Below are 11,087 nucleotides of genomic sequence, written 5' to 3'. Positions count from 1 at the left end.
TGTATCAGAGAGGAGACACAAAGACGAGGATAGATGCATGCATGGCGCTGTGTTAGATGCCAAGTAATACCAGCTCTACCAGAAGCAACCAGACAAGAAAGGATCTCTGTCCAGAGCTTTGGAAGAGGATGTGGTCTTGCTGAGACACTGTCGTGAAGCCTGTGAGTCAGAACTCGAAGGGACTGCCTTGTATTTCTGGGTCTCGTAGGATTTCCGCCTTAGACAACGTGTAGTCTTACCATTTTTATTTTATTTTATAATTAAATGTTTTTATTGTGGATTGAGTGAAAGTTTACAGGGCACATCATCAGCTTCACATTCCTCCATTCATATAGCTTGTTTCATTACATTGATTATTATCCCCTCCATATATCATCAGTTTACAGTGTTTCTCTCTATCCTCTTTAGCTTTTTTTTTGGATGGCGGGGGACTTGCCTCTTTGGAATTTACAGTCTCGGCTTTTAGGGAAGGTTTTTACATTTGTCTGTGGATATCCAGGGCTCATGTATGAGATTACTAACAAGCATTACTGAATAATCAGATGAAGGACAGTTTGCTATGTCTACTAGGTGGCTAGAGTCTGATCCTCAGAGCCTATGGTTTGGACGGTCAACAACGCTTGGGCCCAAGTCTTACCGTTTTTAAATGATCTCTGTTAGTGGAAAAGATGTGAGTTTTCCTTCTCTGACAGGTTTCTGCCTTACATAAGTTTTGGTTGTGTCAGGGGACTTAAAAGTTCAAAGAAAAATGGAATGAAAAGATCATGGCATTTTTCCACAAATTTTTTGAAGCCTGCTCATATTAACCTCCAGAACTGGGAGACAATGCATTTTTGGCATTTTAAGCAGCCCAGTTTATAGTTTTTTGATTTGGCAGTGTTAGGGAACCGAGATGTTAGCACCTCTTGCTCATACTTCCTGCCATCTATGTGCTAACCACCTTTGTTACTTCCCATGGGCCCTAAACTCCTTCATGTAAAACAGTGACTTAAAGAGACTATGCCAAGTTCTGGCTTTCCATTCCCTGTTCTCACACTCTCCTGTTCTCACACGTTCCTGCATATAGGGCAAATAGAAACACCAGACAGGGAAACATACTCAGAGAGGTAAAGCGACTGCCCCAAGGTCACACAGCTGATAGAATTTGATGCAGAAGTTGAGCAGGACCTACTTGTGCCTTTGATCTATCTGATAGACTCTGGCCTTGTTCTGTCTCCAATGCCCACGCTGCTGTCTTTGTGCCCCCACAGCCTTGAATTTGCCCAGAGCATGGCAGGAAGGAGGGACAGGAGGAGGCTGTAGCTACCACCTGCTGCCCCGTAGAGCCTAACACTCTATTTAAAAACCAAGATGTTCAATTGTTCAGCCAACAAGTATGCAGGGAGTCTACGTGTCCTGGACGCCGAGGCCATACACGAAGCAGAAGTCCCCTAAGTGTGATGGGAGGTGGAGGCCAAGTGGGACAGGCACCATGGGACCTAGGGGACAGCAGGTTACTCTAGAGGCTGGTGAATGGGGTGCTTCCTTCTTTAGGTGACCTTTGTGCTGACTGGGCCTTCATAGCATGAGCAGGAGGACCAGCTCCCTGGGAGCACAGATGGCCCTCCATTCCCACCTAATTGTCAGGGGCTTATGGGTCCTGTAGTCCCAACTTCCTCATCACAGATAGACTATCACTGCCCACCTAGGGTCTGCCTCCTTAGGGGCAGGGTCCTCCCAATCCTCAGCATTGTACAGGACAGGTGGGCAGAATAAAGACATGGAGGTGGGTGAGGAACAGGCATACCAGCAAAGGGACACACAGGGACAAAAGCCAGAGACCGGAGGCAGCCTTGCACCAATAGCCTTCTGCTATAGCTCTGCCTCCCCCTCTGTGGTTCTCCAGCCCCACCCTCCTGCCCTTCCAGCTTGGTCTTCACTTCCTGCTCCTGTTACTCCTGGCTATACCACCATGGTATCAAAGACTCACCTCTTCTACCTGCAGGCCTTGCTGATGGCAGGCCTGGCCCACAGCATCAGGGGATCCCTCATGGTTCCGGTAAGTGTCTCTCACCTGCTTCCAATTCCCTCTACCACTAATGCCTGCCTGGAACTCACCCATTCTGTAAACAACTGGTTTTGTCATTCCCATTTCTCAGAAGGCCAGAGGGGGATGACATGACCTAGTTAGCTCACATGGGAGCAGAGCAGGTAAACTGGCTGACCCCCTAGCATAGTCCTTGCATGGTAGGAACTAAGGTGGGGATCCAAATGGGTCCCTCCATGTCCTCTGTTTTTGGTCCCTTGCCAGGCCCCTGGTCCCCAGCCATTGGAGGTGAAAGAGGTCTTCAGATTGTTCCAGATTCAGTACAACAGGAGTTATTCAAACCCAGCAGGTACCACTAGATCCTTCGGTCTCAGCCCAGCACCTCCTCTCACTTAATAAATGAGAAAGTTGAGGTTTAGTGGGGAATGCGCGTGTCCAAGACCAAGCAGAATGACCAGCTGGGCTGGGGCAGACTTCTGGTTTCCTGCCAGCATGCATAGTATCTGGGGGTGGGCTGAGTAAGGGGGGGCAGGTGGCAGCTGTTGGAGTCTTTCCCAGTTCTGAGGACCCCGCTCCCACCACTCCATCTGTGACCCTGAGCAGTAGACATGAGACCACTGTCTAGTCGTGCTCATTCAATGAACACCCAAGGGTTTCCATTTTGTCGCTAAGCTGGGATTTCCCTCTTTATCACCACGGATAGTCAGTCCTGTCTTGCCCCAACTCTGGGTCTCCTCCCCTGCAGAAGGTAGTCTGTAGGGGGTGGGGAACAGGCTGCCTCCTCCCTGCTCCTCACCACCCCCCATCCCAATCCCAGGCTCCAGACTGTGTGGTCAGAGGCGTGAAGATAGGATAGCATAGCAGGAAACCCTCACAATCTCTTCTCAGCCACTGAGACTCCAGACATGGTACCCCAACCCCACCCACCCAGATAGAGATGCTCCCTTCAGTGCCTCGGTGGCAAACCTAATTCTGGGGTCTGGGAAACGATTTCTGCATGAAACCTGGAGGGCTACAGGAGAGGAACCTATCACCCAGGTGGGCTAGACAGTGGTCACTTCCTGCTGGGGTGGTTTGGGAGCCATCTAGGACAACCCCCTTTGGCCCAGAGTATGCCCGCCGCCTGGACATCTTCACTCACAACCTGGCCCAGGCTCAGCAGCAGGAGGACAACGACTTGGGAACAGCCCAGTTTGGAGTGACCCCTTTCAGTGACCTCACAGGTACCAGAACCCTCCTGGGCCCTAGGTGATGGGTGCGGATGGCAGGGTAGACTGTGGGCTTCCATCCCCACTGAGGGGCTCAGATCAGAGACTGGATGCTTGTTTACACCAGAGGGCAGGTCAGGGGCCTAGATCACAGGGCAGGGAAATTCCCCCAGAAAGAGCTGATCTTCTCTCTCGCCTCTGTCTCCTCGTCTTTCTGCCTCCCAGGTATTAAAGGGACCCAGGAGGCCAACAGTTTAAATGCCTGGAGTGGGATAGGTCTGCCTGAGGGTCAAAACTGTGGCCTTGATGGTCCTGTTGTTTCCCAGAGGAGGAGTTTATCCAGGCCTATGGACCCCAGCAGGTGCCTGGAAGGGATCCCAATGTGAGCAGAAAGGTGGAATCTGAAGGGTGGGGGAAGTCAGTGCCCTCCACCTGTGACTGGCGGAAGCGGCCCAACACCATCAAGCCCATCAGGGACCAGGTATCCACCCCTCCCCCAGCCTGGCCCAATCCAGACCCTGCGGTTGCGGGGGTGGGGCGGGGTGGGGGTGGGGTGGGGAAGACAAGAAGTGGGTAAGGCTCAGCTACTTCATGCCCCAAACCCCATCCTCTTTTACTAGAAAAACTGCAATTGCTGCTGGGCTATAGCAGCCGCAAGCAACATCGAGTCCTTGTGGAATATTAAATTTGATCAGTCTGTGGAGGTCTCTGTGCAGGGTACGGCTGGGAGATGGGGCGTGGCAGGGGGAGGACGGGCAGGTTTTGGGGACCTGGATACCCAGGATGTCACTTCTTGCCCCAGAACTGCTTGACTGTGACCGCTGTGGGAATGGATGCCAAGGGGGCTACGTCTGGGACGCATTCGCAACTGTCCTTAACAATAGTGAGTGCCCCTTCTCTCCCAGCAACTGGAAGGATGGACTTGGTGGGGAAGAGGGCTCCAGGGTTTAAAGACCACAGCAAGGTGTGAGACATGTTTGGGACCCTCATCTGGCTTTTCTCTTTCCTAGGTGGCCTGGCCAGTGAAAAAGAGTACCCGTTTCGGGGGACCTTCAGAGCCCACAACTGCCAGGCCAAGAAGTACAAGAACGTGGCCTGGATCAAGGATTTCATCATGCTGCCTGACAGCGAGCAGAGTGCGGCCAGGGCGGGGATCCAGTGGGGGGTTAACGGCACAGACATACAGCTTTAGAGGGGGGATGGAGGCAGGCAGTCCAAAGCATGTTCTCAACCCTGATCCTATCTCCCACTCACCCAGAAATCGCCAGCTACCTGGCCATCCATGGCCCCATCACTGTGACTATCAACATGACGCCGCTGCAGGTGGGATGGGGCAGGGAGGGGTTGGGGGGCACATGAGGGAGGGTGGCCCTGGACTCAGACCTTATGTCCCCACTCCCCCCACCAAAGAACTACCAGAAGGGTATCATCAAGGCCACACCAACCACCTGTGACCCCTATCGTGTGAACCACTCTGTTCTGCTGGTGGGCTTTGGCAAGAGTAAGTCAGGAGCAAGGGCTCAGGCAAAGGGGTCCCAGGATGGAGCCCAGGTGACTCCTCGCTCCACCCCATATTGGATTCTGAAGAACTCCTGGGGGTCCAAATGGGGTGAAAAAGTAAGTGTGTTCTACAATGGGGGTGGGGGTGGGTGGACCAGGCCCCACCTTACCCTGTGACCCTGATGCCCATTAATTCCTAGGGCTATTTCCGGCTGCACCGTGGGAGCAATAGTTGCGGCATCACCAAGTTCCCGCTCACAGCCCGAGTGGACCAACCTGCTAAGAAGCTCCCAGTCTCCTGCCCTCCATGAGTTGTCCAGCCACTCCTCGTCCCTGGCCCTACCCCTACCTATTTGCCCATCTTCCCCATCGTCTGAATAAACCAAGATAAGATCCCCAGCTTCTGCGAGGACTTGGCTAGGCTTGGGGAGATGGTTGGCAAGAATAACCACACCCTTCTTCACACCATCCAGTCTCTTCAGGCCCGTGCACACACCTCCTTACACACAAACGCACATCTATGCAGGCACACGTCTCCTCCCTGCTGCCCCCGCCCCTCACAGCCAGGATCAGTCTCCAAACTCATGGCAGCTTTATTGTCACTGGGGGAGCTGGTGAAGGGAGGGGCCTCAGTCGTGGTATAGGCGCAAGAGGCAGCCGCGGAGGGTGCCCATGTAGCGGTCCCAGAGGGCCTGGTACCTGGAACAGTAATAGTAAGAGCAGAGGTTTCGGTTTCTTGAACACTCTGGGCTTTGAGTAGTTCAACTCATTGAATACAACACAGATGCAATATCATCCCCTATCTGACACAGAAGGAGCTCTGGTAGCGTAGTGGTTACGAATCGGGCTGTGAACCGCAAGGTCAGCAGTTCTAAACTACCCGCTGTTCTGTGGGAGAAAGATGAGGCTTTCTGCTCCTGTAAAGATTTACAGTCTTGGAAACCCTGTACAGGGTCGCTATGGGTTGGAACCGACTCCACGGCACATAACAACAACATCTGACACGGAGTCCTGGTGTGACACTGTGGGTTAATGTACTGGACTGCAATGTCCATTTGTAATCGCTCCTTGGAAACTATGAGTCGGAACTGACTTGACGGCACCTAACAACATCTGACATAAGGCAGAGTGGTGAAGTAATCTGCCTAAGGTCACACAGCTCTGGATTCTGGTCCACAAAGAGAGCACTCCAACCCCAGGGGGGCAGCACAGGTACTCCCAGTTTTAGAAGGGGCAAGGCCATGCTGGCGGGAGGGCTGGGGATCTCTTACCTGAAGCCATCTAAGGAGTGGACGGACCCCGAATACTGACACAGGAAGAGTCGAACATCACTCAGTGGCCAGTGGTCAGAGCGGCAGGGTTCCACAAACTGAGGGCCCAAGGAACATCAAGCATGTAGTCCAGCCCAGGGTCAGGCCAAGCCAGAGGGTCAAAGGGCACCAGCAGGACATCTCACCTTCTCCACCAGGTCCACAAACAGATCTCGAACATCCTTATTGTGGGTCAGCTTGGCAGCCACGTTCACCAGCCCCCGGGACAGGTTCTGTGGGGCAGGGATCCTGGGAGTTCTGTCTTCTGCCCCAAAAGCTGGGGGGGCTTGAGCCCAGAAGCTGGGGCAGGGGCAGGCCCCTCCCCAAATCTATCCAGTTCCCTCTGTCCACCTACTCCCCCCCTCACAGGCCTGCAGAGGGAGCAGCAGTGCCACCTGCCGGTCACTCTCAGGCTGGCTAGTGGGGATAAGGCACTGGAAACTGAGGATGCCTGAGGGGCGGAGGCTGGACTAGGCCACAGACCTTGAAGTTGGCTTCCATTTCAGAGAAGACGCCAAGCTTTCCCCTGAGGGCGGTGCACACAAGGCTGTAGGGAGACAGGGTCAGCCCTAGAGTCACTCAAGTCCTATTTCAAGCCCCACCCTGTGGCCTCCCCAAGTTCACCTCTTATGCAGGTCCAGAAGGTCCTTGTCGGCCACTAGCACCTTGAGCTCTTTCAAGTCCTGAAGAAACTCCTTGTCTAGGTCCATAAACATGTCATCTACCTGGGAGTCTGAGTGAGGTCCACGGGGGAGGCGGGTGATAAGAAAAACCCCTCCCACGACATCAGAGCATCTCTCAGCCAGAGCCACCCATTACTGGGCCCGTGGACAGAAGAGGAACTAGTCTCAGAGAGGTGCGCTGACTTGCTTCAGGCCACAGAGAGCAGCAGTAACCTGGGAGGTCCCTGAAGAAGAAGGGATGCTGGGAATTGGGGCCCTCAGATCCTGAGGGATGGGGAGGCTGTGGGCTCCTGGCACCTCTGAAGGGGCCTCACCCACCGATGGCTCCCTGAGTCCAATTCCAGATCATAAGTTCAGCACAGAAGGCGAAGTCGCCGAAGCTCAGATACTGTAGTTTCTTTTTCCCAGTCTCAAAGCGGTTATTGGCAAAGAAGACAATGGCTGCGTAGTCCCTGCAGAGAGGAGGGGAGAGTCTTCCCCTCAGGGTCTGAAATCCCTTCTTAGCAAGCAGCTCCCTACTTGCACCTGTGGCCAAACATTAAGCTCGGGTCCCTCGCTGCTCTAACTCACTGTGCCCAAGTCACTTCTCCCTGGACCCCCATGTCATCACTGCAGATATCCTAAGGGACATAGCGGAAACCACAAGGGGAGCCAGCCCACTGTGCCACGGGCTAACATGCAGTGCCTTGTTTCAGCTTCACAACAGCCCAACTGGCGAATGGCAGGCTGGATTTGAACTCAGGTCAGTCTGGTCCATAGTACAGACTAAAAGCGGGATGGCCATGCACCCCGCACAGCCAGGAGGTCTGGAGAGGGTTTGAAGTGGATGGGTTAAGCAGACCCTCAAGGCCAAGTGAAGGAGTGTGCAGGAGGGCGTCACTTGGCTCCTCACCTGGCCAGTCGATCAGAGAGGAGGAAGTGTTGCTGGATGTTGTCAACCAGGGAGCCACGCATTTCCTCCACCACTTTGAAAACTCGCTTAAAGTTGTCGAACTGTGTGGGACAATTGGAGAAGCATGACTGGTCAGTGTGGACTCACCCAATACATGTTTATTGAACATCCATCTACCACTGACCTGCCTAGCCTGGCAGCAAATGCTGACTTAGCATCTACTATTCCACCAATTAGTGCTTCTAATCAATTCAACATGCAGTCCCTGGGTGGTGCAGATGGCTAAGTACTGAACTATATTAGTCAAAAGGTTGGGGATTAGAACCCACCCAAAACCCCCAGCGAGATGGATTGGCAAAGTGGCAGCATCAGTGGGCTCATGTGTGGTAACAATTGTGAGGTTGGCCCAGGATCAGGCTGTGTTTCGTTCTGTTGCGCCTAAGGTTGCTATGAGTCTGTACCAATTCAATGGCACCCAATAACACCAACAAAAAGGTGCCTTGGGAGAGAGGTATGGCTGTCTGCTTCTGAAGGGCTATAGCCTTGAAAACACAATAGAGCAGCTTTATTCTGCGCACAATGAATTACATCAATTTAACTAAAGTTTATTAACTTCTGCCACATTGCCTTGAATTAATGTTGATTTACTTCTGTCTCTAAATTCATCCCCATTTTAGCACTGTGCTCCCGGACCCCCTCCAACAAGGAGCTTGTGCTGGCACTAACCCTACTGGCTAAGCTCTAGGAACCCAAAGATGAACAAATGCTAGGCCATCCTCAGGGAGCATACAGGAGACATGGGGGAAAGACACAAATCCAAAAGAAGGGCTGCTGCTTCCTGGAACCACCAGGATGACTTGTGGAAGAGGTGGTGTCACACCAGACGCCCTGCCTTAGGTTTCAAGGAGGGTAAACATGGCCAAGAGCAGTGCACTCCGGGTAGAAGGAGCAGCAAGATAAAACAGACAGCCTGGGAGGTAAGAAAATGCCCAGACACCAGCAAAGGCCAGATTACAGAGTCTGAAGGTCAAGGCCAAGGAGTGAGGCTGTTATCCAGGAAGCAGTGGGAATCAATGAAGAGGAGAAAGTCAGGATCGGAGACGGGCTTCTGAAAGGTTACTCTGCCCAGAGTAGGGGATGGCTTACAAGGGACAAGATATGGGAGAAGGGCTTGGGTGTGAAGCTGTTGCCACCATCTGAGGAGGAGCGTGCACAGGGGCCTAAGGGATCGATGGGGGACCAAGAGGACTGCAGGTCTGCAGGTAGAATGTTGTGTGTGTAGACTGAATGCCCACCTGTCTTCGACAGCTCTTGAGGGTGATGCCTGTTTTGGTGCTGATGTCATCCAGATCTTTCTTGGTGCCTTTAGACAGCTTCTTGCCCAGTACCTCCCGCACAAAGGCCTCGTCAAAGGTATAGTACCTGTGCGTGGAAGCGTTAAGTGGAGAATACCACTGACACTCTGAAAAGAAGGGGAAACAGGGTCCTGGCAGGGCTTGAGTTCTGGCTCCCTCTGCTCCCAACTTCTGAGTGCCTGGGCAAGTCCCGTCCCTACTTAGGGTCTCAGTTTCATACTGCAAAGTGGGTATACGGTTACACGTGTTGCAACGCCTCCACCATCCCGCCCAGTAAGCACCTTTCGATGAGCAGCGCCTGCCGGGAGGGCGGGATCTGGAAGATGAGCTGGTGGAGAAGCTTGGGCGGCGCGTGTAAGAGGCGCTCAAGCATGTGGAAGGTGCGGTAGTGGTCCATGGTGTCGCTCTGCAGCACCGCCGCGGTGGCGCCTGTCTGCTCCAGGATCCCAGAGCGCACCCGCAAGGCCACCGCATCACTCACTGGGGAGTGGGCGCTGGCATCAGTCCCTGCCTTGTCGACCCCAGGGTCCCTTTGGGGATCCCAAACTCATCCCTTATACACGGGTTACTCCCAGCTTCCGGCCTACTTACTTCCCAATGGGATGTACCCTGGCCCCGCCCCTTCGCCCACCCAAAACAACTGCAGCACCGGAAGGGGCCCACAAGTGACCCCACAAACAGACCCGAGTAGCCATCTAGCCAAAGGCGATACACATCCTCGTCAATGAGGGTCGTGTTTCCCACGAAGATATCCAGCTCGCTGGTCATGGCGACGCCCAGGCTCGGGCGCCTTAGCAGCGCCCCAAGTAGGAGCGAGCACTGCCCGAGCCGGGCGCGCCGCCGCCGGGCCACTTCCTGGAGCGCGGAGATTACGCTCCGGGTACCCGGAGCCAGCAAAGCACCACTTCCGGAACAGACCCGACCGGGGCGGGTCAGGGCGGGGCTGCGAAGGAAGAAGGAAAGAGTTGAGAGTCTCCTCTCCTCCCGAAGGAGGGGGAGTTCCTGGTTCCTCCGTTCCCCGCATCTTCGTCACCTGGGCTGTTAGTGGAGGGCTTCTGAGTCGAGGTCTCCGGCCACCCTCCGCTGCCCCAGCTTCTCTGCCCTTATTCCATCCTGGTTTTTTCTCCCACATTCTCTGTCCTCTTCCGGGCCTCCGCAGTTTGGGCTACCTCCTAAAATTAGGAATTTCCCAGAGCTCGACCCTAAATCTGTTCCCTGTATGACCCGATATCCAATGACTTCTGCTGGGAACCCTCGGGCATCCTGCGAGTACCTCTCTCAAGTCATCTCTTTAACTCCCAGAGTTTTAACCACCTCCACAGCTAATCTCTTGTTTCGTTCTGCTGTGCCTAAGGTCGCTATGGTTCGGTACTGACTCGGTGGCACCTAACAACAACAAGCTAATCTCTAGCTCTGCGGCTCAAAGCTCTGCCTGGAAGTCCACATCCAGAGAGCTGTTGGCCTGCCGCGAGACTCTCCTCTCCATCTTGCTCCAAATCCCCCCCAAGTCCAACAAATTCTAGACAGACTCCCACCCCACCCCCAATTTGTTTCTTAGTGACAACTCAACATCTACCCAATTCTCATACCAGAAACGTGGGCGTTCTCCCAGATTCCTGTCTCCCCACATTCATTGCTGCTGATTTTGCCTTTTGGATATTTCCAGTATCTTGATTCCTTCTCCCCACCTCCACAGGCACTGCTCTGTCCTGCCTAATTTTCCTTGCCCAAGGCCTCCACCCCTTCTCCGAGTCCATCCCACACAGCAGCCTGAACCGAGGCACATTTGATTTTGTTTAAAATCCTTGATGGTTTGTGGAAACTCCCCAATTTGGTATTGAAAGACTTTTAGACTCTGGCTTCCGCCTACTTTGGTAACCAGCCACTTTCCCCAAGTAGCTACCTACTAAAAAAACAATCCGACCACTCTCACTCTCCTATAGCAGGTAGGTCCTTTCAAGCACTGGTGTCTCTTCACAACGCCGTGAGTCAGGGGAAGGCAATACCTGATAGAATCCTTTCTTGGTCAAATCCTATGCATCTTTCAGCCACTCGGCTGTCAGCTCTCTTAGGAAATCTTTCTGGCAGCCCCCGAGACTCACTCTCTCACTGT

The 11,087-nt window shown here is 53.5% G+C and overlaps 2 protein-coding genes across 2 annotated transcripts; one reads left to right on the top strand and one right to left on the bottom strand.

Moving 5' to 3' along the window:
- The first annotated feature begins 1,951 nt into the window (after positions 1–1,951).
- CTSW (cathepsin W) lies at positions 1,952–5,045 on the top strand. The gene is made up of 10 exons (XM_006861072.1): positions 1,952–2,038; positions 2,291–2,375; positions 3,136–3,249; positions 3,561–3,715; positions 3,855–3,951; positions 4,037–4,117; positions 4,245–4,370; positions 4,493–4,557; positions 4,645–4,851; positions 4,935–5,045. The coding sequence occupies exons 1-10, from the start codon at positions 1,952–1,954 to the stop codon at positions 5,043–5,045; spliced, it is 1,128 nt and encodes a 375-aa protein (XP_006861134.1).
- Positions 5,046–5,309: 264 nt separating this feature from the next.
- FIBP (fibroblast growth factor (acidic) intracellular binding protein) lies at positions 5,310–9,863 on the bottom strand. Its single transcript, XM_006860910.1, has 10 exons — positions 9,658–9,863; positions 9,256–9,454; positions 8,915–9,041; positions 7,620–7,720; positions 7,046–7,179; positions 6,669–6,777; positions 6,528–6,591; positions 6,191–6,277; positions 6,006–6,103; positions 5,310–5,433 (listed from the first exon to the last, which is right to left on the bottom strand). Exons 1-10 carry the CDS (start codon positions 9,740–9,742, stop codon positions 5,364–5,366), a joined length of 1,074 nt encoding a protein of 357 aa, XP_006860972.1. The 5' UTR covers positions 9,743–9,863; the 3' UTR covers positions 5,310–5,363.
- Between the last annotated feature and the right edge of the window lie 1,224 nt (positions 9,864–11,087).

The sequence above is a fragment of the Chrysochloris asiatica genome, unplaced genomic scaffold, assembly GCF_000296735.1.
Source record: "Chrysochloris asiatica unplaced genomic scaffold, ChrAsi1.0 scaffold00040, whole genome shotgun sequence".
Classification (NCBI taxonomy): Eukaryota; Metazoa; Chordata; class Mammalia; order Afrosoricida; family Chrysochloridae; genus Chrysochloris; species Chrysochloris asiatica.
Note: the sequence above shows the minus strand (reverse complement) of the source record. Positions and strands in the feature narration are given on the sequence as shown.

Excerpts from the sequence above, each read along its gene's own strand:
- CTSW (XM_006861072.1), top strand. The coding sequence starts at position 1,952 with ATGGTATCAAAGACTCACCTCTTCTACCTGCAGGCCTTGCTGATGGCA. Across the intron at positions 3,952-4,036 it reads TGTGGAGGTCTCTGTGCAGG|AACTGCTTGACTGTGACCGC; the intron begins GTACGGCTGGGA and ends TTCTTGCCCCAG. Across the intron at positions 4,118-4,244 it reads CGCAACTGTCCTTAACAATA|GTGGCCTGGCCAGTGAAAAA; the intron begins GTGAGTGCCCCT and ends TCTCTTTCCTAG.
- FIBP (XM_006860910.1), bottom strand. The coding sequence starts at position 9,742 with ATGACCAGCGAGCTGGATATCTTCGTGGGAAACACGACCCTCATTGAC. Across the intron at positions 9,042-9,255 it reads CAGGCGCTGCTCATCGAAAG|GTACTATACCTTTGACGAGG; the intron begins GTGCTTACTGGG and ends TTCCACGCACAG. Across the intron at positions 6,778-7,045 it reads TTGGACTCAGGGAGCCATCG|ACTCCCAGGTAGATGACATG; the intron begins GTGGGTGAGGCC and ends GACCTCACTCAG.